The 25,925-nt window shown below is 42.7% G+C and overlaps 1 protein-coding gene across 1 annotated transcript in view; it reads right to left on the bottom strand.

Moving 5' to 3' along the window:
- Positions 1–25,001, bottom strand: part of pkd2l1 (polycystic kidney disease 2-like 1) — an 87,862-nt gene extending 62,861 nt beyond the window's left edge. The window contains exons 1-3 of the mRNA XM_048551546.2: positions 24,746–25,001; positions 22,018–22,131; positions 34–161 (exon numbers count right to left, since the gene is read on the bottom strand). Coding sequence (XP_048407503.1) covers positions 34–161; positions 22,018–22,131; positions 24,746–25,001 — 498 coding nt within the window. The remainder of the gene's footprint in view (positions 1–33; positions 162–22,017; positions 22,132–24,745) is intronic.
- Positions 25,002–25,925: the final 924 nt, after the last annotated feature.

The raw sequence follows: 25,925 nt of genomic DNA, 5'->3' as shown, positions 1-25,925 counted from the left end.
TGTATCATACTGGATTCATCGAGCTCTACTCACACTCCAGAAGTCAGCCATGCTGTGGATGGTTTGAAAGGTGACCCCTGTATCTACTGCAGTCGACAGGAAGAGGTTTGACATGACCTTAGTGTAGTAATAGGCATTTGAACTGGTCATTCCATAGGTCACTAAAAAAGAAAAGGCCACAGATTACTAATTACATGGGACCAATTACCAATGAACTGTAACTAGCCTGTATTTTGAATAGAAAAGAAGATAAGAGAAGAAATAGCCTGCCCTGCCTTTCAAAAAGATCATGGCAGGTCTTTTTGTGGACTTAGCTCCACTTACCCACTCAGTCACCATAACTCTTAACTTCTTTACCATTCAAAAATCTATCTATCGTTGTCATAAAAACATTCAATGAGGACTGGGCAGGGAATTCTCCAGATTCACAACCCTTTGGAAGAAGAAGTTCCTCCTCAACTCAGTCCTAGATCTGCTCCCCATTATTTTGAGCCTTCGCCCTCTAATTCTAGTTTTATCTGCCAGTGAAAACCACCTCCCAGCTTCTATCTTGTCTATTCCCTTCATAACTTTACAGGTTTCTAAAAGATCACCCTTCATCCTTCTGAATTCCAATGACTATAGTCCCGGTCTACTCAATCTCTTCTGATAAGCCAACCCCCTCAACTCTGGAATAAACCTGGTGAACTTCCTCTGCACCCCCTCCAGTGCCAGTACATCCTTTCTCAAGTAAGGAGACCAAAACTGTACACCGTGCTCCAGTAATGGTCTCAGCAGCACATTACACAGCTGAAGCATAACCTCCCTGTTTTTAAACTCTATCCCTGTAGCAATGGTTGCATCTGAACTGGAAGGGGACCAATGTCCTGGGTGGAAGGTTTGCTCGAGTAGTTCGAGAGGGTTTAAACTAGTATGGCAGGGGGGTGGGAACCTGAGCTGTATACCAGAGGTGAGCGTTGATGCAGGTGAGGCAGTAGCAAGAGGTAGACCAGCTAGTGGGAAGGATTTTCCTGGGAAGGAACCAAGGGATCGGTTAAAGTGTGTTTGCTTTTATGCAAGGAGTATCAGGAATAAAAGTGATGAACTTAGAGCATGGATCAGTACCTGGTGCTATGATGTTGTGGCCATAACAGAGACATGGGTTTCTCATGGGCAGGAATGGTTGCTGGATGTTCCAGGGTTTAGAACATTTAAAAAGAATAGGGAGGGGGGAAAAAGAGGAGGGGGTGTAGCACTACTAATCAGAGAGAGTATCACAGCTACAGAAGCTTCCATTGTCGAGGAAGATCTGCCTACTGAGTCAGTATGGGTGGAAATTAGGAACAGCAAGGGAGTAGTCACCTCGTTAGGGGTTTACTACAGGCCCCCCAATAGCAGCAGGGAGATTGTAGAAAGCATAGGTCGACAGATTTTGGAAAAGTGTGGACGCAGTAGGGTTGTTGTAATGGGTGACTTTAACTTTCCTAATATTGATTGGAACCTCCTTCGAGCAGAAGATTTGAATGGAGCTGTTTTTGTAAGGTGTGTTCAGGAGGGTTTCCTAACGCAGTACGTTGACAGGCCGACGAGGGGAGAGGCCATTCTAGACTTGGTGCTCGGAAACGAGCCGGGGCAGGTATCAGATCTTGTGGTGGGAGAGCATTTTGGTGATAGTGACCATAACACTCTCTCATTCTACATAGCTATGGAGAAGGAGAGGATTAGGCAGAATGGGAGGATATTTAATTGGGGAAGAGGAAACTATGATGCGATTAGACACGAGTTAGGAAGCATGGACTGGGAGCAGTTGTTCCATGGTAAGGGAACTATAGACATGTGGAGATGGTTTAAGGAACAGTTGTTGGGAGTGATGAGTAAATATGTCCCTCTGAGACAGGCAAGAAGGGGTAAGATAAAGGAACCTTGGATGACGAGAGCGGTGGAGCTTCTAGTGAAAAGGAAGAAGGTAGCTTACATAAGGTGGAGGAAGCTAGGGTCAAGTTCAGCTAGAGAGGATTACATGCAGGCAAGGAAGGAGCTCAAAAATGGTCTGAGGAGAGCCAGGAGGGGGCACGAGAAAGGCTTGGCAGAAGGAATCCGGGAAAACACAAAGGCATTTTACACTTACGTGAGGAATAAGAGAATGGTCAAAGAAAGAGTAGGGCCGATCAGGGATAGCATAGGGAACTTGTGTGTGGAGCCTGAGGAGGTAGGGGAAGCCCTAAATGAGTTTTTTGCTTCTGTCTTTACGAAAGAATCGAACTGTGTAGTGAATGAAACCTTTGAAGAGCAGGTGTGCATGCTGGAATGGATAGAGATAGAGGAAGCTGATGTACTGAAAATTTTGTCAAACATTAAGATTGACAAGTCGCCAGGCCCGGATCAGATTTGTCCTCGGCTGCTTTGGGAAGCGAGAAATGCAATTGCTTCGCCACTTGCGAAGATCTTTGCATCCTCGCTCTCCACTGGAGTCGTACCTGAGGACTGGAGAGAGGCAAATGTAATTCCTCTCTTCAAGAAAGGAAATAGGGAAATCCCCGGCAATTATAGACCGGTAAGTCTCACGTCTGTCGTCTGCAAGGTGTTAGAAAGGATTCTGAGGGATAAGATTTATGACCATCTGGAAGAGCATGGCTTGATCAAATACAGTCAACACGGCTTTGTGAGGGGTAGGTCATGCCTTACAAACCTTATCGAGTTTTTTGAGGATGTGACTAGTAAGGTTGATGAGGGTCGAGCTGTGGATGTGGTGTATATGGACTTCAGTAAGGCATTTGATAAGGTTCCCCATGGAAGGCTCATTCAGAAGGTCAGGAGGAATGGGATACAGGGGAACTTAGCTGCTTGGATACAGAATTGGCTGGCCAACAGAAGACAGCGTGTGGTAGTAGAAGGAAAATATTCTGCCTGGAAGTCAGTGGTGAGTGGGGTTCCACAGGGCTCTGTCCTTGGGCCTCTACTGTTTGTAATTTTTATTAATGACTTGGACGAGGGAATTGAAGGATGGGTCAGCAAGTTTGCAGACGACACAAAGGTCGGAGGTGTCGTTGACAGTGTAGAGGGCTGTTGTAGGCTGCAGCGGGACATTGACAGGATGCAGAGATGGGCTGAGAGGTGGCAGATGGAGTTCAACCTGGATAAATGCGAGGTGATGCATTTTGGAAGGTCGAATTTGAAAGCTGAGTACAGGATTAAGGATAGGATTCTTGGCAGCGTGGAGGAACAGAGGGATCTTGGTGTGCAGATACATAGATCCCTTAAAATGGCCACCCAAGTGGACAGGGTTGTTAAGAAAGCATATGGTGTTTTGGCTTTCATTAACAGGGGGATTGAGTTTAAGAGTCGTGAGATCTTGTTGCAGCTCTATAAAACTTTGGTTAGACCGCACTTGGAATACTGCGTCCAGTTCTGGGCGCCCTATTATAGGAAAGATGTGGATGCTTTGGAGAGGGTTCAGAGGAGGTTTACCAGGATGCTGCCTGGACTGGAGGGCTTATCTTATGAAGAGAGGTTGACTGAGCTCGGTCTCTTTTCATTGGAGAAAAGGAGGAGGAGAGGGGACCTAATTGAGGTATACAAGATAATGAGAGGCATAGATAGAGTCGATAGCCAGAGACTATTTCCCAGGGCAGAAATGGCTAGCACGAGGGGTCATAGTTTTAAGCTGGTTGGTGGAAAGTATAGAGGGGATGTCAGAGGCAGGTTCTTTACGCAGAGAGTTGTGAGAGCATGGAATGCGTTGCCAGCAGCAGTTGTGGAAGCAAGGTCATTGGGGTCATTTAAGAGACTGCTGGACATGCATATGGTCACAGAAATTTGAGGGTGCATCCATGAGGATCAATGGTCGGCACAACATTGTGGGCTGAAGGGCCTGTTCTGTGCTGTACTGTTCTATGTTCTATGTTCTATGTTCTAATATTCCATTTGCCTTCTTAATTACCTGCTGCACCTGCAAACCAATATGTTTTGTGATTCATGCACAAGGACACTCATGTCCCTCTGAACAGAATTATGATGCAATTTTTCACCACTTAAATAATAGTCCATTTTGCTGCTTTTCCTACCAAAATAGATGACCTCACATTTACCAACATTGTACACCATCTGCCAGATCTTTGCCCACTCACTTAACCTATCTATAGCCCTCTGCACACTTAGCTCTACCACTCATCTGAGTGTCATCTGTGAACTTTGACACATTGCACTTGGCCTCCAATTCTAAATTATCTATGTAAATTGTACACAATTACAGTCCCAACACTAATTGCTGAGGCACACCACTTACCACTAATCGCCAAACAGATCCCCATTCTCTGCTTTCTGTTAGTTAACCAGCCTTCTATCCATGCTAATACTTTACCTGTAATGCTGTGCACATTTATCTTATGCAGCAGCCTTTTATGTGGCACCTTGCTGAATGCGTTCTGTAAATCCAGATACTCCACAACAGTTCCCCATTGTCCACTGTGCTTGTAATGTCCTCAAAGAATTCCAGTAAAGTAGTTAAACATGACCTGCCTTTCATGAACCCAAACTGCATCTGCCCAATGGGACAATTTCTGTCCAGACATCTTGCTACTTCTTTCTTGATTATAGATCCAAGCATTTTCCCTGCTTCAGAAGCTAATCTAATGGGTCTAAAGTTATCTGCCTTTTGATTGCCACGTTTTTTAAACTGTGGTGTTATATCCGCTGTTTTCCAATCTGCTGGAACTGCTCCAGAGTCCAACAAATTTTGGTCGATTACCAGGAGCACGTTTGCTATCTCCCTCACCATCTCTGTTAGCAGCCTGGGCTGCATTCCATCAGGGCCAGGAGACTGGTTCACCTTTAACACCGTTAGCTTAAAACATAGATCTTTACTTCTTCGGTGATTAAGTTGTAACAGAACTTTGAGTGAAAACAATCTATTTCCCTCAATATTAAGCCCATCTAGAACAGCTAACATCTAAACACTGCTTGAATCTGTTAGTGAACTTGCTGACGGAGAAACTGGATAGGACTAAAAAATGTAGCGAGTTCAAGAAAAATCAGCTGAGCAGAATTGACTTAGATTTAGAATCCTGTCAGTGTAGAAACAGGCCCTTCAGCCCAACAAGTTCATATTGATCCTCACCACATCCCACTCAGACCCATCCCCTTATAACCCACTGAAGCTGCAAATCACTGAGCACTACGGGCAATTTAGCATGGCCAATCCACCTCACCTGCACATCTTTGGACTGAGGGAGGAAACCCACACAGACACGGGGAGAATGTACAAACTCCACACAGACAGTCATCTGAGGGTGGAATTGAACCCAGGCCCCTGCTGTTGTGAGGCAGCAGTGCTAACCACTGAGCCACTGTGCCACCCCAGTTCTACCAGTCTACCCAACAACCTCCTCAACACCCCATGGCCCCCCAACCTGGAACAGGGATAGGGTCCAGAATAGCTTGTTTTCTCCAGGGCTCTATTCGGGTCATTTCGTGGTCCCATCTTTTCATTCTTACAGAATCAATGATTAGGTTGGAGCAGTCCCACAGTGGCAATTATTCGTGATGTCTTAGTAGGGACACACACTTACACTGAAACACAAACAAAAGCAGAATTGGAAGAATTCATCAATATCCCGAAAAATGATCAATTCTCCCTGAATGTTAAAGCCACAATGTACAAGGAAAGCATTTATTTCCCAGACTCTGCAGCATTTAAATTGATACAAAACAGCAGGCATTAGTTTGTAACAAAAGTATTTTTATTTTGCAAAATCACTAACAAACTCTTCCAGGCTAAAAACAACCCATCATCCCAAACACAACTTGCAGGTTGCTGATGTCACAGCGATGGACTTCACATACATTTGCTCAAAGCTGGAAGGTTCCAATCATGCACTAACTACCCTTACCTCAGATCACAGCCTCAGTGTTTACAGCATGTAGCTAAAGTAGCAATGTGAACTTACTCTTAAGTTCCGCCTAATGTTTCACAACAGTCAAGCATGTATCTTACGTGTGTAACTTGCTGTTAAATTTATGTAATAAATCAATTCCTCGTTCATCAAGATTGAGCCTAATGTAAGACATCAAGTGGCATCCTTGCCTGTATATTAATGTAAACAATTTAAAAGCAGAGCATTTGGAAAATAGTGACAGGAAAAGTGATTGTAACAGGGTCAGCCTCATAAGTGGACCTCATAGAATTGATTGGAGCTGTTAATCTGGTCTAATCGAGGAGCCCTGGCTGACAGATAAGAACAGCAGTCAGAGGTTCTGTTCACTCTGAGAGCTGGCTCTGAGGAAACTGGATCAGGACTCTCTACCTGTAAATAAAGACTAACTTGGTGACAGGATACCAGCCTCTGTGCAGTTATTTTAATAGAATCAGAACAGTCAGCATGGACTTACAAAAGCAAAATCATGTTTGAAAGATCTACTGCAATTTTTCAAGAATACAACCTATAGAGTTGATACGGTGGAGCCTGTGGATGTGGTTTATTTGGATTTTCACAAGCTTTTCCATGAGGTCCCACATAACAGATCCACATGTAAAATGAAAGCATTGTGATTCAGCAAAGTTCTGATGTGGCTACATGGTTGGCAGATGGGGAACAAAGAGTCAAAAGAAATGTGTCTTTTTCTAAATGACAGCCAGTGACTACAGGGGTACCACAGAGATCGGTGCCCGGACCTCAGCGATTCACTATATATATAAATGATCTGGATGACTGGATGACTAATATAATACCACAAAGTTTGTACATGATACAAGCTGGGTAGGTCATTATGCTTCAGAATCATTTGGGCAAGTTGAATGAGTCAGCAAATGCATAGCAGATGATGTATAATGTGGGTAAGTGTCAAGCTATCCACTTTGGAGGCAAAATCAGGAAGGCACATTATCTGAATGGTGATTAGGAAAAGGGGAGGTGCAGAGAGCATTGGTAAGACTATATCTGGAGTATCATGTGCCAGTTTGTGCTCCTTATCTGGGAAAGGGTGTTGTGGTTATGGAGGGAGTAAAACAAAGGTTTATCAGACTGATTCCTGGCACAGTAGCACTGACAAATGAAGAAAAACTGAATCAATTCACTATATTCATTGAAGTTTAAAAGAATACGAGGGGATCTCATAAAAACCTAGACAATTCTAACAGGGCTAGAAAAGGTAATCACAGGAAGAGTGTTCCTGATGACTGGGGTGTCCAGAACTAGGGGTCACAGTCGATGGATACGTGGCCATTTAGGATTGAGATGAGGCGAAATTTTGGAGTCCAATATGAATTCTGAACAAGAGTCATACTGGACTCAAAATATTAACTCAATTCCACATAACTCTTCATCACTATTGCCAGACTTGCTGAGTTTTTCCAGCATTTTCTGTTCTTTATTTCACATTTCCAGCTTATGCAGTACTGTGCTTTTGTTTTGGATGACACCATACACCCAGTGTGAGTTAAGTCACATGAAAAACTATGTATTTAAAAGGAAAATTCTGGCCAACCAGGCTGAAAGATGCTGCAAATGTAACATCATGCAAATGGACATTGTTGTAATTGCACCGAGAATTGTGAAAAGCTGTGAGAAATCCTTGCGTAAAAGAAAATTGGGAAACTAGCAGTGAAATGTGACTAATGGGTGTGAAAATTGAAGGCAGAAGAGTTTATTGAAATAGAAGTGGAGGATGTGAACCTTAAAATTTAGATTGCATTTATATCATCATATGCACATTTTATACAAGTTAATTCTTATTAAACCTCTCACAGAGCGGAAGCAATTTGGCAGGCAATATTCATGTAATTCTGTAGTTTTGGGTGGACTATATTGATATCCAAGCTTATTAATGCTGTTTGAGTGAATGAAGCCCTGTTTCTTGTCAGTTTGAAAGTTAATAGTCTCAAAAAAGAATTATTTCATTCAGTACTGTGTCCTGGTGACTTGCTTTCCATTTGTGATTCTAGGGTCGGTGTTAGGATTATTTTTTAAAAATCCCTGAAAATGAGACTGATGATCCTATTAATTGCTGACGAATTTTTGAAGTCAGGATGGAGAGAAGCACTGGTTAAAACAGGGAACTCTTCAGGATAAAGCATCTGAAAGCAACAAACAAAATAAAATCAAAATTTAAGGCAGGCTGACAGTCATCAATTAAATCGTAAAGACAGAGCTATCACCCAGTGCCAAGAGTACATTTCTTCATTCTTCTGGTTGGAAATGTCAGCCTTAAAAATACTACCAGTTGTTTCAGCTAGGAAGTCTCATTATCAGACACACCTTCTGTTCTGATGTGTCAGATATTCATCTCATTTATTTTACTTCGAGCCTTCTAAATTGCTTCAGTAACACCGAGTGCACAATCCCCAAATATTTGTTACTGCATTGGATGCATGAATCATAGGTTAATTCCCTTTTATTAGAATACAAATGTTTAGCAGTAAATGTTAAATCATTACACGTGTCCACCAGAGATAGCAAATTTATGGTTTTGTGGGGAGACAATGATACAAAGGTGCTATTTAGTGTGTTTTCCTATTAAATATATTGCATCACCCTCACCAGTAATTTTGCCCAGAAGTAAAGGATGTTTCAAAACATGAACACATATCACCACCTTGCAGATAGACATTCATTCAAGAGCAGATTACAATAGACATTATTGCTTAAAAAAACACAAACACAATTCTGCTGTTTTGATGCTAGGGTAATATAGAGAATCATTACCTTCCTGAGTATAAAGTCAAAATTGTAACCTGAATCCATGATTAATTATAATGAATGGATCACATTTAGCATATAGAAAAATTCAAAAGAAGTGAACAGATGGTGTTTGTTCAGCTTCCGCTGATGCACACGACAAACAATGGAACAATGCGTCTCCCTGATAAGAGCAGAATAACCATCAGGACATTCGAATCAACCAACTTTCCTGAAGTTATACACTGCAAGCTGCCCATGCAGGTCAATTTTAGGATGAAACTCCTTTGTTTATTTTCTCCTCTTCCTTAGAGTGCAACTCCCAGATCTCACCTACTGACAATTTTAAACTCAATCAGATAAGTAAGAGTTTCTGTAATTTTCTGAATTATGCACTGACTTCACAAAGCTAAAACTGGATTTCTACTTAATAGCTTGGCCTGTCTCCTTAAATCCTTCTGTCTTGTCCCTTTATGCAAGCAATTAATGAATGGGAAGCTCTTGTAAGTTGATATTACAAGACCATCCTTTGAGCAGCCTTTGCTGCAATGTACCACCCACCAAGTTTATTGAACAAATCCAAACTTTCGCTGAGTCTCCTGCACGTTGCCCACGTCTGAAACCCCTGTCTTTCCAAATCCTCTCATGCTCATTCCAAGCTCACCATTCTTCACACTTCATTCTTGTGAAAATGCACTTCCTTTGCTGAACCCCTTGGTGGCTGAGTTTCACAATGGTTTTCTAAGGTCACGAGTTGCCTGTTCCCTAAAATCGCCCTCCCCCGACTTCAGAAAGCAGTCATTGTTCTTCTTGCTTTCTGACTCCAACTCCATCTCCCATTCTCTTTCCAAAATCCCAAAATGTGTTGTCACTTGCAAAATCCACATGCATGTTTTCTGCCACAGACCTGATACAACCACAAGTCACAAATGATATCCTGAGTGTGTGTGCGCGTGCATGTCTGTGTGTGTGCGTACATGCATGTGTGTCCATGTGTGTAAGCGCACATGCGTGTGTGTGTGAGTGTGTGCATGTGTGTGTTTGTGTGTGAGTGAGACAAGACATTAAGAAATAAAGCAGGAGTTGGTTATCTGGCACATTGAGCCTGCTCTACCATTCAACAAGATCGTGGCTGATCTTTTTGTGGAGTCAGCTTCACTTCCCCGCCTACTCTCCATAACCCTTAATTCTTTTACTTTTCAAAAAGCTATCTACCTTTGCCTTAAAAACATGCAGTAAGGTAAGCTCAACTGCTTCACAGGGCAGGAAATTTCACAGATTCACAACCCTTTTGGAGACGTTTCTCCTCAACCATGTCCTAAATCTGGTCCCCCTTATTTTGAGGCTATATCTCTACTTCTAGTTTCACCCACCAGTGAAAACAACCTCCCAGTTCCTATCTTATCTATTCCTTCATAACTTTATATGTTTCTAGAAGATTCTTCCTCATTCTTATAAATTCCAATGAGTACAATCCCAGTCTACTCAATCTCTCCTCATAAACCAACCCTCTCAACTCCGGAATCAACTTAGTGAATCTCCTCTGCACCCTCTCCAGTGCCAGTACATCCTTTCTCACGTAAGGAGACCAAAACTGTGTGTGTGTCTACGTGTGTGTGCCTACGTGTGTGTGTGTGTGTGTGTGTGTGTGTGTGTGTGTGTGTGTGTGTGTGTGTGTGTGTGTGTGTGTGTGTGTGATAGAGTGGGGGAGAGAGACTGTTGTGCTAACCCTTTTTATCTTCCTTGTCCAGCCTACAGCCTTTGATGTGGTTCCATTATCATCTCCTGCCATGGATTCTCCTCCACTGCTCAACTGAGTGGGACTACCAATCCCTTGGTCCCATCCTGTTGCATCAATGACTTCTCTTCCCTTTCTACACCATTACCTCTTGGGAAGGGTGGGGCTGTGTAGTTGATGGACATTGAAGTCTCTCCTGCTGCTATCATTTCACTAGCGGCCTTGGGTACTTTGATCATGCAGTAAGGAGGGGAAATATAAACCATACAAACTGGGTCTGAGGAAGGGGGCCTGACGATGTTCCCACTCAGCCCAATAGAAAGAGCTTTCTCTATTTATCTCCAACCCTGGCCTCCTGATCACCTCCCTTTCCCAGCAGACTTGCCCCAACAAATCTATCCCACTTATCAAGAAATCCCATCTCCTTCACTGGTCAGGGTCTGACTGCAGTAGCAGTAATGACCATTTCTCAGCAAAGGAATACCGGCCATCTGATTGGCTGTCTCAACTTTTCAGCAAAGATTTGCCCTGATGAGTAACTATTTACTCCAGTGAATCACTAGAAAGAACACATTCTCTCATAAACTCCAATCTCATAAACTCAGCTTACCTGCTGCTCGGTTCATTGTCTCTCGCTGATCCAAGTAACAGCTTCCTATCTTGCAATTTCCATAATCTCTACTTTGTCCAAACTCTGCTGTCCATATCTGACCAGCACTTATTCACCCAGCAGCCCTCATCTGCCTGACTTGCACTGGCTTAGATCTCTCCATGCTCTTCCACTTTGATCTGTGGCACTACATTGTGCTTTACAGTTGACTGAGAATCCAGCACTCCACCAAATTTGACCTCTTAGTGTCTCCTGCAAATCTTTCGCTTCACCCAATGGTGAACGTGCTTTCAGTTCCCACTAGTCACTCTCTGCAGAGAATCGTACAATGCAGAAAAGACCCTTCGGTCCATCGAGTCTGCACTGACATACTTACCACTAAAGGTACACTAATCCCAATTTCCTGCACTTGTCCCATACCCTTGAATATTATGATATGTGAAGAGCTCATCCAAATATGTATTTAAAGATTGTAAGGTTTCTGACCTCCAATACCTTCCTGGGCTGTGCATTCCAAATTCCCAAAGCCCACTGAGTGAATTTTTTTTTCTCAAATCCCCTATGAAATCTCCTGTCCCTTACCCTAAAACTATACTCCTTCGTGACTGACCCTCAACCAAGGGAAACAGCCACTCTCTAATCACCCTGTCCTTATCCCTTGTAATCTTATACACCTCAATCACACTCTCCCGCAATCATCTCTGCTCTAAAGAAAACAATCCAAGCCTGTCCAGTATCTCCTCATAGCTCAATTTCTCCATCCCAGGCAACATCCTGGTGAGCAAAAACAAAGTTGCTGGAAAAGCTCAGCAGGATGTGGAGGAGAAAACAGAGTTAACGTTTCGGGTCCAGTGACCCTTCCTCAGAACTGCTGAACATCCTGGTGAACCTCTTCTGTACCCCCTTTAGTGCCATCACATCCTTCCTGCAGTGAGGCAACCAAAACTGTACACAGTACTCCAGCTGTGGTCCGACCTACACTCTGTACAACTCCAGGATTATCTCCTTGCTCTTATACTCTATACCTCTTTCTGTTCCTTTAATCCAGCTCTTTGAGGAGCTTTCAGTCACCATCCTAACATCATCTTCTAACTTCCGTCTGAAAAGAAGCACCATGGAATGCTTTCCCACATTAAGCACACTACAGAAATACATGGTGTTGTTATGGGAAACCTGGTCTGATAGCATCTGAAAGAACAGTGCTTTAGACCTTCTCAATGGTAGAGGAGTGGGAAATGGTGATGAAAATCTGCACTGCAGCCTGCAAAAGACAACAAGTATCTGCAACACATCAAAGATGGAGCTTGCTGCTATTAAACATATATGGAAAAAGTAAGCTGTTCCTTCATGGACATTTCAGAGACAGTAGGAACTGCAGATGCTGGAGAATCTGAGATATCAAGATGTAGAGCTGGATGAACACAGCAGGCTAAGCGGCATTAGAGGAGCAGGAAAGCTGATCTTTCGGCACTAGACTCTTCTTCAGAAATGCTTTCTGAGAAAGGGTTTAGACCCAAAATGTCAGCTTTCCTGCTCCTCTGATGCTGCTTGGCCTGCTGTGTTCATCCAGCTCTACACCTTGCTATCTCTTTCGTGAATATTGCTGAGTTTCTTGGGTTTTTGAGTATCTTTATGTGTAGCACAGAATCTTAGTGGTTAGCACTGCTGCCTCACAGCACTAGGGACCTGGGTTTGATTCTCACCTCGGGTGACCATCAGTGTGGGGTTTGCACGTTCTCCCTATGTCTGCGTGGGTTTCTGCCCGGTGCCCTGACTTCTGCACACTGTCCAAGGATATTTAGGTTAGGTGGATTGGCTGGACTAAATTACCCATAGTATTCATGGATGTGTAGATTAGGTGGGTTACAGGGAAAAGGGGGTTGGGTCTGGGTGGGATGGTCTTCGGAGGGTCAGTGTGGATTTGTTGGGCTGAAGGTCCTGTCCCTACACTGTCAGGATTCTATGATACCCATTAAGGACAGTAACATTAATTCTATCAGCCCCTGGGCAGGAGGTAAGGTAGCCATCACAGGTTCCCAGCTCTCTGAGCCATTACAGTAGCTACAAAGTTTATAAGAGTGTTTGAGTGAAGAGATGAGTAAATGTTGACCCCAGGATACTGGCGTTCCTACAAGGTCAGTGGTTCCATTGAAAATCACCGGACAGGGACTGGGCTGCTCCTGTCTACCTCCTCTGTTGCTACTTGTTGTCTCATTCACACTTAGCAATTCTCCCCAGTTACTAGAGCCTATTGCACTTGCTGGAGCTCCCCAGTTGTGCTAGTGCCGAAACCAAATGCCTCCATAAGGCTCAACAGAAACTCCCGAAAAGTTCAACCGGTGACTGGAGCCTGGATATCCCAGCTGGAAGGTACACAGATAGAGTAGGTAAAGCGATCAAGGGGCACAGGCAGCTTCACTTGGTGCCTGTGTGAAGGGAATCACCACCTTTCTAACTCCAGAGGGGTCATTCTAGTCTCACTATTTGGACTCCAAAATATATAGTGTACCCAGGAAACAGGCTTAGAGCAACCTCCAGAAAATCACAGCTGACCAAGTGGAAGCTCACAAAGAGTAAGTTCATTAAGTAGGACACGTATCAAGTATGTGTACCACGCAGGAGTGCTGATGCACTTGCAGTAACACAGTTCCCCATTCCGACAACAACATGTGAAATCATGAGGTTCATTGGAATGTGTTGGTTACAACTGAACAGATAATATTGGCCAATTTTAGGGAAACGAATGGATCTCATGTGGATAGTGTTGACTTTTAACTCCAAGGTGATTGTTAAAACAACTCGGCTACAGCCAAAAAAATGACAGAAAATGTAAATTTAATCACTGAGTGGCAATGTCCTGATTGGGGCTCATGGGTTGTCACAACAGTAGAGAGTCAGGGAATCTTCAAAGAGACAAGGAATCTCCCAACTGAGCAGAAAACTAACCTCTTGTAAGATTTTTATGATTGGGCTGTTCAGGATTATACAAAAAAATTGTTTAAAAATCAATTGCAACACTGTACTATTTGGGTTAGTGGCCCGATGTGCCAGTGTGCGGTCTAATGTACTGTGAGGGTCACAGCTCTGAAAACTACCATTTAAATAACCCAGGGCGGCATTTAAAACCACAGGGTGAAGATGCTCTCTTGCACTGGTCAGCTACCACCAAATTGAACTGGGACTGAAAGAGTTTCAATCAACCTACAAAACCAAGAATTTCAACATTGACTATTCAATTACCATCATCAATGCAATCTTCCCTTTGGACTCATCTCGTATTTCTAATCTGGGTATTAACATGTTGTGTACTATTTCTTCTTGCATTTAGTACTGAACAAACTCACTCTTTTTGTGAATTGAAGACAGTTTGATTGAATTGATTCTTGTTACAATTCTTGCGTGTGATAAAGGGTCTTTTTAAAATTAAAGGACCAAAGGAAGATGTTGGGCAGATACAGCATAACTATAATGAGCCAGTACACCCCTCTCCACCCAGAAGCTTTGGAATATCCTGTATGGAATTGTAACAAACTGGGGGACCTGGGCTAGGCAGCGGTTATACAGCATCCAGCTACTTTTCCCAATTTGCTTCAGCCGTCAGATTACACCTGCAGCCTTTACTTCCTTTCGGAAACTCCGATCCAGGGATGTACAAAAGCACATCCTATACCCTCCCTAAATTCTCTTTTGGATGCTTGCCATTTAGGGGCTGTTGCCTTTTCAACTTTAATGTTTCAAGAACCATCTTACTTGAGTGCTCCACTTTCTCTCTTTATCTATTATTGCTCACTGTGAACGGTGTCTCTGTTTCATATCCCTGTCAATGCCTTCCATAGCTGTTAATCTTTCTTCAGATCTCCTCCTAGTCATTCTAATCCTTCCTTCATGTTTTCTATGTTTATCTCAATTACATTTTGTAGAATTAGCCTTCAATTTGTCAGGTGTTATTTTTGAAGTCTCAGTTTAATTTTCTTCTTAACCAAGGACTCTTGAGAATTATAGTTTTTACTACAGTACCTTCACATCATGTTAGTCTACCCTAATCCGCTTCCCATTTTCTGCATTCTGATAATTTTTTTTCTCAAAAAAGAACACACCCACACTTCTCCAAACAATAACTAATCTCTATGTAATTACATCTAGAAGTTTCTGCTCATTAACGTTTTCTTGTAAATCCATCCAAGAACTCAATCTCATGTTAAAGCTCCGGAGATTTTGCTTATTAATGAGCCTGGTGTTAAATTTCAGCATAAGAAGAAATTAGTTTTCACCGAAGAAGTGTATTTGTTTATTCTAGGCCTGTACCTGATCTTACCTGCCGATGGAGCAACTAATGGTTGCTGGTCTATTTTAACCTGATGGCGTGTTCACACTGAAACTGACTGGGTTGCTTACAAGCTGATACCTGAAAGTGCTTCTGCCCACTGGCACATACAGTGATCAACACAGAATCCAGGTAGAACAATGGAGGTGATGTGAGGCATTTTGCTTTTCACTCTGAATTGATGAACCAAGATGGGCTAAACAATCATTCTCAGTGAAATTATCTCCATACTGCAACTCAGATCCAACTTTTGGATGGCTATGAATCAAGTTATCCCTTGTTCTCCTGTTTGTGACAATAGTTCCACTTGCCAACTGCTTCTAAGTTTTCCAAGGACTGTACTTTTGCTCAAAGGTGTAAAGGCATAAATGCATTGATTTGTGGGAATTTCATGATGTCTCCTTTGTATTCTTGATATGGTATATACTCAAGTTTTATTCCGGTAAGCTGAAAGCATGGTTAAAATATCTATGTGCTGTTTTAGTTTATCCAATGTTTTTAAATGGATTTGTGTTGTAGAGGCATAGTCCTAGAGTCACAGAGTCATACAGCATCAGCCCATGCTGACCATAATTCCTGCCTGTGCTTGGCTCATATCCCTCCAAACATTTATTATTCACAGGTATCTAAATGTCTTTTAAACATTGTAACTGTACCTGCATCTACTACTTCCTCTGGAAGCTTATTCCACACATGAACTAATCACTGTGTTTAAAAAAGAAACCCCTTCCATGTCTTTTTGAAGATTTTTAAAAGATTTTTAAATCTTTCTCCACTCACATTAAAAATATGCCCCACAGTCCTGAAATCCCTCACCTGAGGGAAAGAACACCTGTCATTCACCTTATCTATACCCCTCATGATTTTATAAACCTCTATGAGGTCACCACTTAACTTCCTACACTCCAGTGAAAAATATCCTGGTAAATCTTTTATGAACGCTCTCCAGCTTCATAATATGCTTCATATGACAGGGAGACCAGAACTGCACACAGTACTCCAGAAGAAGCCTCACCAACATCTGTACAACCTCATTGTTAATTCCCAACTCCTATAACTCAAAGGTTTGAGCAATGAAGGGAAGTGTGTATCTACTTGTGATGCAAACTTCAAAGAATTATGTACCTGACCCTGAACAGGTCTCTGTTCTACAACACTGCCCAAGACCTTATTTCTAATTGTTTAAATCTTAGTTGTTTGTTTTAGCAAAATGCAATATCACGTATTAATCCAAGTTAAACTCTATTTGCCATACTTCAGCCCATTGACCCAATAATCTCTGATAACGTTCTTCACTGTCTACTATACTGTCAATCTTGGTGCCATCTGCAAAATTACTAACCATGCCTTCTATATTCTCATCTTAATCAACTGTTCTCATTTATTGTCTCTAACGATATATCTCACTCCCTATCCTTCTCTCAGGTTAGCTGCCCCAGTTCAGTGAATATTATTGAATTTATTGTGGATGTATGAAATTCAGCAAAAAGCAAGTTCCCCTTAAATCTATAAGGGACAAAATGAAACTTGCATCTATTAGACGCAACTTAACCTAATCAAAATGTTATTGTGACACCAACATATTGTCAAACTTTTCAAGTATCAAATAGGTACATATCACAAGGAGTGGCACATGATTTCAATAGAAACTTTTTTTAAACAACTGAATGAAAATAAAACACCACAAAACATTTTATAATTTCCTATTTTAACAATAAACCACAACAGAAATACTTCAGGGAGTAAATCCAGCCTGAAATTGCTCAGTTCAATTCTCAACTAAGAACCTTGAGATTTCCAACGTTGATCTAAAACTGATCAGATTTATTTCCAACACTGATCTGATACTGATCAGATTTCCAATACTGATTTGAAATTGTAAACTGAAACTGCTGTTCTCCCCAACACTCAACAAACAGAATTGGAGCCTGAAAGTCATATACTTCTCTTGCAGCTCCCACAATGTTTTATCTGGTGTCCTCCATGCATTTAACTCGGTCCCACTTGTTTCTCGTCTATATGATCCCCCTCAGTGATGCCATCCAAAACTGTGGCATTAGTTTCCACTCCTTCACCCTCTCAAAACAGGCAGCCTGCTTATCTGACTCCAGTCCAGGATGAGCTGAGGTTTCCTATCAATTAAATATTAGGAGCACTAAAGCCATTGCCCTCAGTCCCTGTGGCAGACTCTGCTCTCTTGCCTCCAATTCCAGTGACTGCCTGAGTTACTCTGCACTACACTGACATCACATTTGATCCAAAGATGAACTTCTAACATCATATCCAAGTTATGACAATGTCTGTTGATTTCCACTCTGGTCCATCATGCAATTCTATCACCACCTCAATTCTTCTAAAACTCTATAAAATCTTACCAAGATCATCACAAAAAAGAACAGGCATCATCAAATCAGTCCTTCAACCCTTCTCCAATAGGCCATATCTGATCTTTCTGCACAGCTCCTTGTATCCCTTAATCTCCTTAATGTGCAAAAATCTAGCAATCTATACCTTGACTATGTTCAATGACTGAGCAGTCCTAGGAGAGGATTGACAGGAGATTAGGAAGCTCAGTGAGACAGATTAGGTGCGGTGGGGTTATCACTGTGTTGATATTTACGTCAGGCGAGTTTCAAATTGTGATGAGGAAGGGGTTGTAAGAAATGTAAATAGATCATAGAATCCTTAAAGTATGGAAACAGGCCCTTTGGCCCAACAAGTTCACACTCACTCCCAAAGCATCCCACCCAGACCCATCCCCCTATAACCCACCTAATCTACAAATCGCTGAACACTACCGGCAATTTAGCATGGCCAATCCACCTATCCTGCAAAACTTTGAATTGCGGGAGGAAAACGGAGCACCCAGAGGAAATCCACATAGACACGGGGCGTATGTACAAACACCACGCAGACAGTCACCTGAGGGTGGAGTCAAACCCTGGTCCCTGGTGCTATGAGGTGGCAGTGCTAACCACTGAGTCACCATGCCACCCATTTATGAGAGGTAGATTTGAGTGGGGATGGGAAATGGAGAAGTTAGAGACACATAGCTCTTTGGAGGCTAGAAGCCACAATGATGAGAAGGGATATGAGATGGGTGGTTCAGTCTCAGGTCAAACACTAAACCAGAGTTGATTATAGATTAGCATTGGACAAAGAAGGAACTTATTACACCATGAAATTGATAACAAATACATGACTTCATTGTTGGTATCCAGGTATCAACAAACATAGCAATCTCAAGTTTTGAAATTATTTTAAAATTTACCTTGAAGGACCTCACAGATCTGACAATTCAGAATTTTTTATAATAAATCCAAACTATCGAATTGTATTAAGTGCAAATACTGCAAATCAGTTTGTTAAAAAGGAACGATTTTGAATGTTACAATACGATCTTCAAAGCTTTCATCTTTTCTCAAGCACATCATAGGTTGCCAACAAAAACTGATGGCCTGAGTGTTGCTTTCTGAATGAACATGCACTGATATAACTGAGGGAAAATTGCAATTCAATACCACAAAGAGTTTAGATTGGATTCCCTACAGTGTGGAAACAGGCCCTTCGGCCCAACAAGTCCACACCGCCCCTTGGAGCATCCCACCCAGACCCATCCCCCTGTAATCCACACGCCCCTGAACACTATGGGCAATTTAACATGGCCAATCCACCTAGCCTGCACATCTTTGGTCTGTGGGAGGAAACTGGAGCACCTGGTGGAAACCCACGCGGACACGGGAAGAATGTGCAAACTCCACACAGACAGTTGCCTGAGGCTGGAATCAAACCCGGGTCGCTCGTGCTGTGAGGCTGCAGTGCTAACCACTGAGCCACCGTGCCACCTCAGTTGTTAAGCTAACAATTGTCTCAGCTTTGCTCTACAAATGGCACCGAGAATGGTGCTTTCACTGAAAATTTTTATCAGACCGAAGGGCCTGTTTCCACGCTGTAAGGATTCTATGATTCTATTCTTTGATAACTGCATGAGTATGGAAGGCCATGGACTAGGGGCCGGCAGAGGGATTAGTTTAATTTGGCATCATGTTCAGCACAACATTGTGGGCCAAAGGACCCATTCCTGTGCTGTATTGTTCTATGTTCTAAACAGCATCCCATCCAGATCCGTTTCCCTACCCTATCCCTTCAACCCTGTTTTTACCATGGCTCAAACACCTAGTCAACACATCCCTGATAATTTAGCATGACCAATCCACCTAACCTACATATCGCTAGACTGTGGGAGGAAACCGGAGCACTCAGTGAAAACTGTCCATTAGTTGTCATTGGAAGGATCTATTTTTTAGGTCAATGGAAATAGGCTATTGCTACATCTGCAACAGTGGGGATTTTTTCTCATTGTTGGGAACTAAAATACTGAGCAAGACTTGTTACTTCTTTTTAAAATTCAGCAAAGGAATTGGTGAAGGAATGTGGTTAAAAGCAAGTTACCGTGAAGATGTGAATATCTGAATAAGGAACAACAGTTGACCATTCAGCTTCACTAGGGTGTTCCACTGGACCATGTAGTTCATGACTGGTCTGTTGCAGCTTCAACTTTACTGTCTTGACCTTTCCCAGAACTCTTACCATCACTTGTCAATCAAGTATCTGTCCAACACAATCTTAAAAAAAATTCCATAGATCAACAACTCTCTAAGAGAAATAATTTTCTTCAACTAAACTGTGTCCCCTAATTCTAACTTCACCCACAAAGGGAAACTTCTGCTCAGTGTGCACTCATCAGGGTTTTATATATCTTAATAAGATCATTTCTCATTCTTCTAAACTCCAATGGATGCATAACCAAAGTTAGAGTCTCTACAGTGTGGAAAGAGGTCATTCGACCCATCTAGTCTGCTACTGATCCTCTAAAGATTGTGTTCAATTCTGGTTGCCACACTATAGGATGTGTAGGATTTAGAGAGGGTGCAGAGGAGGTTTACCAGGATGCTGCCTGGATTAAAGGGTATGAACTATAAGAAGATACTAGAAAAACTTGGGTTGTTTTCTCTTGAGTGGAGGAGGCTGAGGGAGACTTGAAAGATGTTTATAGAATTATGACATACATAATTGAAAGTTAGAATCCTTTTCCCAGAGTTGAAATGTCTAAAACTAGGGGTACACATTTAAGATGAGCGGGGAAGGTACAAAGGAGATATGAGAGGCAAGTTTTTTACACAGTGCGATAGGAGTGTGGAACACACTGCCAGGACTAGTGGGGGAGGCAGACACGATAGGAGCGTTTAAGAATCTTTTAGAGAAGAGTCAGCACGGTGGCTCAGTGGTTAGCATGGCTGCCTCATAGCACCAGTGAGCTGGCTTTGATTCCGCCCTCAGGTGACTGTGTGGAGTTTGCACATTCTCCCCATGTCTGTGTGGGTTTCCTCTGGGTGCTCTGGTTTCCTTGCACATTTCAAAGATGTGCAGGTAAGGGCGGGTTGGCCATGCTAAATTGGCCATAGTGTTCAGGGATGTGTAGATGAGGTGGGTTACAGGAGGATGGGACTTGGCGGGATGCTGTGAGAGTCAGTGTGGACTTGCTGGACTGAAGGGCCTGTTTCCACACTGTAAGGATTATATGATTCTACTCTTTGATAACCACATGAGTATGGAAGGCCATGGACTAGGGGCAGGCAGAGGGATTAGTTTAATTTGACATCATTTTCAGCACAACATCGTGGGTCAAATGACCCATTCCTATGCTGTATTGTTCTATGTTCCAAACAGCATCCCATCCAGGCCCGTTTCCCTACCCTATCCCCTCAACCCTGTTTTTACCATGGCTCATCCCCTAGTCCACACATCCCTGACAATTTAGTATGACCAATCCACCTAAACCTACACATCTTTAGACTGTGGGAGGAAACTGGAGCACTCGGTGAAAACCCACGTAGACATTGTTGGGGGCCAGGGGAACAAGCAAATTCCACATAGACAGTCACCCAAAGTTGAAATTGAACCCAGGTTCCTGGTGCTGTGAGGCAGCAGTACTTATCACTGAGCCACTGTGTGGCCTTATAAGATAACATCTTCATCCCAGGAATCAGTGGAATGAACTTTCCTTGAATTATTTCTAATGCAATTATATCCTTTCTCAAGCGTGGACACTAAAGCTATTCACAACATACAGATCTGCTCTAAAAAGCTTCGCAGCAAAGCTCCTCTCCTTTTATATTCTATTCCCTTTGCAACAAATGAAATCATTCCATTTATCATCCTCATCACTTGCTGGACTGCATGTTAACTGTACGTCCTTCTCATAATTTACCTTCCAAATGTATCTTGGTGTCAGCTATAAATTGAGCAATCTTAGATTTTGTCCCTCTACTCGTGTCATTGACAGATCACAGATAGTTGACACTCCAGCACTGACTGTACTCGGCACACCTTGCCAATATTAAAATGAGCTACTGTCTGCTCTAATCCTCTATCTGTGCTAATTTGTGAATATTGTGTTTGTTTTGTACAGTGATGTTTAATGTAGCACTTTAGACATTCAAATACATCCCGTCCACAGGTTCCCTTTTACCCAAACACTTCCGCAAAGAAATCTCATGAATTAGTCTAGCGTGATCGTCCGTTCACAAAACCATGTTGACTCCTTCTAATTGCATTCTGAGTTTCTAAGTATCTGCTACAATAGGTTTGAATATTTCCCTGATGACAGACATTAGGCTGTGGGGTTACTTACACAAACAGATGTCCACAAGGAAGACTATGTAAACTAACAGTTCACGCAAAGTTCTCCTGATGTGTAGCTCTGGATTGTTGGATAAGTTTTCAGTCAGTTTGGTGCCCCACAAACCTACAGAGAAGGAAGAAACGAAGGCATAACATTATTTTAGGACTGAGAAAGTCCAACAGCAACGAATAGCTCAGACCTATATCGTAATCTGGGGAGCCAGTTAGCTCTGTTTGTTCGATGACCAGAGTGTGGTGAAGACAATAAGGCGCCAGTGTGGGGTTCTTTCCTCATCCTGGCTGTGATAGTTCATGAAGAGCAGCCTCCTCACCCTACCACATGCTGGTGGAGTGGTCACCCTCCAGCTAGACATGACCAATTCTTTTTCTCTCTCATTCAGAGATGACTTTGGTCCTTTGTGGACCGTGGCTCCATACACACAAACATTGTAATCTTCAGAGATGCTTAAAACATCAATTTGCTTAGTCACTCTTCACTAAATGTCTTCTACTTATTTTTATGTTGATCAATGCATCCCTTTCCCTCACTTTGTTCAGGTTTATAAAACCATGAGAGGCATAGTTAAGGTGAACAGCCAAGGTCTTTTCTGCAGGGTAGGGGAGTCCAAAACTAGAGGGCATAGGTTTAAGGTGAGAGGGGAAAGATTTAAAAGGGGCAACGTTTTCACATAGAGGGTGGTGTATATATATATGAGTTGCCAGAGGAAGTAGTAGAGACAGGAAATTTTATCGGTATGGATGAATTGGGCCGAAGGGCCTATTTCTGTGCTGTAGGACTCTGTGATTCTAATAATCCTCACAGGAACCCAACTATAAAATACACAGAGTGTGAAAATTCACCTATTATTTACTAATCACAAATATACATATGTTACAAAAATGTTATTTGCGTATATGTTTATAAATTCAAACATACTTTAAAGGTTTAACACATCATTATTTTTCCCTTTTGTTCCAAAATATTAATGTAAAGCTCAAAATGTACTTGATTCTTGTGAACTAGATAATGTTGTTTATGACTCCTGACATTAGTGGGGAACCCAATAAACTACTGTTCACTGATACCCCGCTGTGATGAGATGCTGTCCTTGGTGATCTGACTGCTTTGCCCATTGCACTGGTATTGGTCTCTTCTTACCACTGGCAGTTCTACAATCCTTAATAATTGTACTGTCCTGGGGAATGCTACTGGTGTTGGCGATCTCACTATCACTGACAAAGTCAGCCTAACTTTCTCCTAGCGAAAAGTCTTCAATGTGATTACTCTGGGCTGCAATGGTTAGTGTTAGCATTCGACTGACATAGTGTGGGAATTCTCACAGTGACATTTGGATCACACTCAAAGAGCAATATACATGCCCCGAGCTGTCAGGTTTGGAATAATGCACTCCTGACAGGGATTTTCCCAATCATTGACCCTGACTTAGGGAAGATCTCAGAAGAAAGCGCACAAATGGCTGTTTCTACTGACTTTCACTAAGTGTTATAGCAAGAAGACCTATGCAATGTCTACAGTCCAGCAGCTTTAGATTATCTAAACAGGAAAACATCTCCCAGTCATGTCTAAAATACCCAGCAGATCCAAATATTCACTTTCAGAGGTGGGGAGTTCACTGAAGTGCCCTCCCCAATGATGTGGTAAGAAAGTGAAGCAGAGAGAGAGAGAGAGAGAGATATCACTGTGACACTCTGTTGTCACTCAGATCTGACTCTGCAATCACACAGACTTAAAAGTGACAATGTGCTGAGTGAATCTTAACTGTGTTGGCCTGGGGCTGTCACTGTCCTTTCTGTCAGTCGGATCCCTGCTTTATCCCAGCTGTACATGACCTTTGCTCTGCCTGAAACTTGTTGGTCTTCCAGAGGAGGGAGTTGACCCTGACTGAATGTTGCAGACTGGTACATTCCAAGGTCTAGGGCTATGTGCTGAGGGATGCACTAAAGCTTGGGACAGCAGCTGCCAAGGTGTAGTGGGGAAAGACCACTGTGTGAGGTCTTCCTGCTGGAAGTAAATGGGTCCGTTTAGTTATCAGACCATCCTGGTGCCTCAGGTACTTGTTTTGTTGGATAGAGTTAAACTCCAATGTTTGTTTGTTCCTTGATATTCTACTGTACAGAACTGAACTGGATTTGTGACTATACATCTATATAAAGATTACTTTTATAAATTAAGCATATGTTTGGAATTAAATGTGGTTGACCCTTAGCTGATGGATTAGGGAGGGGCAGTTAAATGCTGCCTCCCCACTGACGCTCTCATCCCATGAATGGAACAGCAGTAAATGGTCCACTATCCCTTTTCTCATCCCCACTTCCCCAAAGAAAACCTTATCCAAACCTGTCCCTATTCCTAAGGAGTGACAACACATCCCGGCTGTCGGAATTATACATTTGATCCTGGGGTGAACATTTACCTATATTTGAGAATTGTTAAAAAAGCTGAATAAGTCACAGGGAAACTATATGCTGGAGTATTATAATATTCGAATAAATTCAGCATGGGCTTAAACTACTTGAAAAGTGAACACCATTAAGACCCAATGAGAAAGTGACAAGTTTTATTTCCCTTTCCTTTTCATCTGTTCAGCCAACAGTGGTTTTATATGTAAAATAGTCAGGTCAGTTAAGTACAACGCCACACAGCCACTAAAGCATTCTAATACACCAGTCAGAACACCTACGTCTGTTTATAATCTCCGGAATCTTTTCTACCTTACCTCGAATTCCCTTCACTATAGTCAGGCAGCATCCTGGTTCAGCTTTGCTCCTGTCGGGATACAGCGGGGGTTCCTCACAACCATAGGGATTGCTGGGGAAAGAGCTGGGATTGTAGATGGTCTGCACTTTGAAAGGGGAGCTGGGCGGGGAGTCCTCGTACCCTGCGTTGTCCCAGGCTTTCTTGCTGGGTAGACTGTCCATCTCGTGGACCTCCTGGATGGGCAGTTTCAGGTTGTTGTCCCGGACGGAGCTCATGTTCCCTGGACCGCGTGTGTCAGCTCTCTCCTCCTCCCGGCTAAACTCGCTCACTTACAGACTGCTGCTGTCTGTCCATGTCCCTGGGACGGTCCTCCCTCTTTTACACCAGCCCCTGGGACCGGGGAGGCGCTAGGAAACGGGGAGGAACCAGGGGAGGGCTGACAACTGCCTAAGGGTAAAAGTTGAGGATTGGGACATTCACAGTGCCAGGCCTGAACTGACTGATTCCACTCAGGCAGAGAAAAGCCAAATTAAGGCAGGAAAAGAGGGTGAAACTCAATCAATGAGGCAGCCTAGCCTGAATTTGAAATTATTAACACCAGTAAAACTAATTGTTTAATTAATAAGGTTATTTCTTACAACCCCATCTTTATTTCAAAACTGCACGTCATTCATAGAAAGTTCTTTGTAATATGCACATAACCACAAGCGCAGTTCAGTTGTGCATAGTAGCAAAACGAAGGAAGCAAACAAACATTGGAGTTTGACTCTATCCAAAAGCAAAGACTTGTCTTTACCTCATTCTCCAAGGCAACTGGCACATGGTGCTGATGACTCAGAGAGACAGCACAACCTCCTGTAAGCCCCGAGCACAACCTCAGTGTGTGTGGAGAGTGAGGATAAGTGGTGAAGTTTACCCCCAGACAAGCTGCCAGTCCTCCCAGGGGGCTTTCCTGCAGTCAGGGAGATGTGGCAGATTGCCTTGTTAACTTTTCGATGTTTTGTTCCTCACACAATCCCAATGCATTTTGGTGCTGAGGGACGCAGCTCTGCAGCAGGCAAGGTTCTGGATTCACTGCACGAACATTTCTAAAACAAATGAAACCTGGCAAAATACTGCAGATGCTGGAAACCTGAAAGGAAAACAGGAAAGTTTATGGGAGATATGTGTGGCAAGTTCTTTACGCAGAGGGTTGTAGG

The sequence above is a fragment of the Stegostoma tigrinum genome, chromosome 20 (genome assembly GCF_030684315.1).
Source record: "Stegostoma tigrinum isolate sSteTig4 chromosome 20, sSteTig4.hap1, whole genome shotgun sequence".
Lineage (NCBI taxonomy): Eukaryota > Metazoa > Chordata > Chondrichthyes > Orectolobiformes > Stegostomatidae > Stegostoma > Stegostoma tigrinum.
The sequence above is the reverse complement of the archived record's forward strand: the minus strand, read 5'-3'. Positions and strand labels throughout refer to the sequence as shown.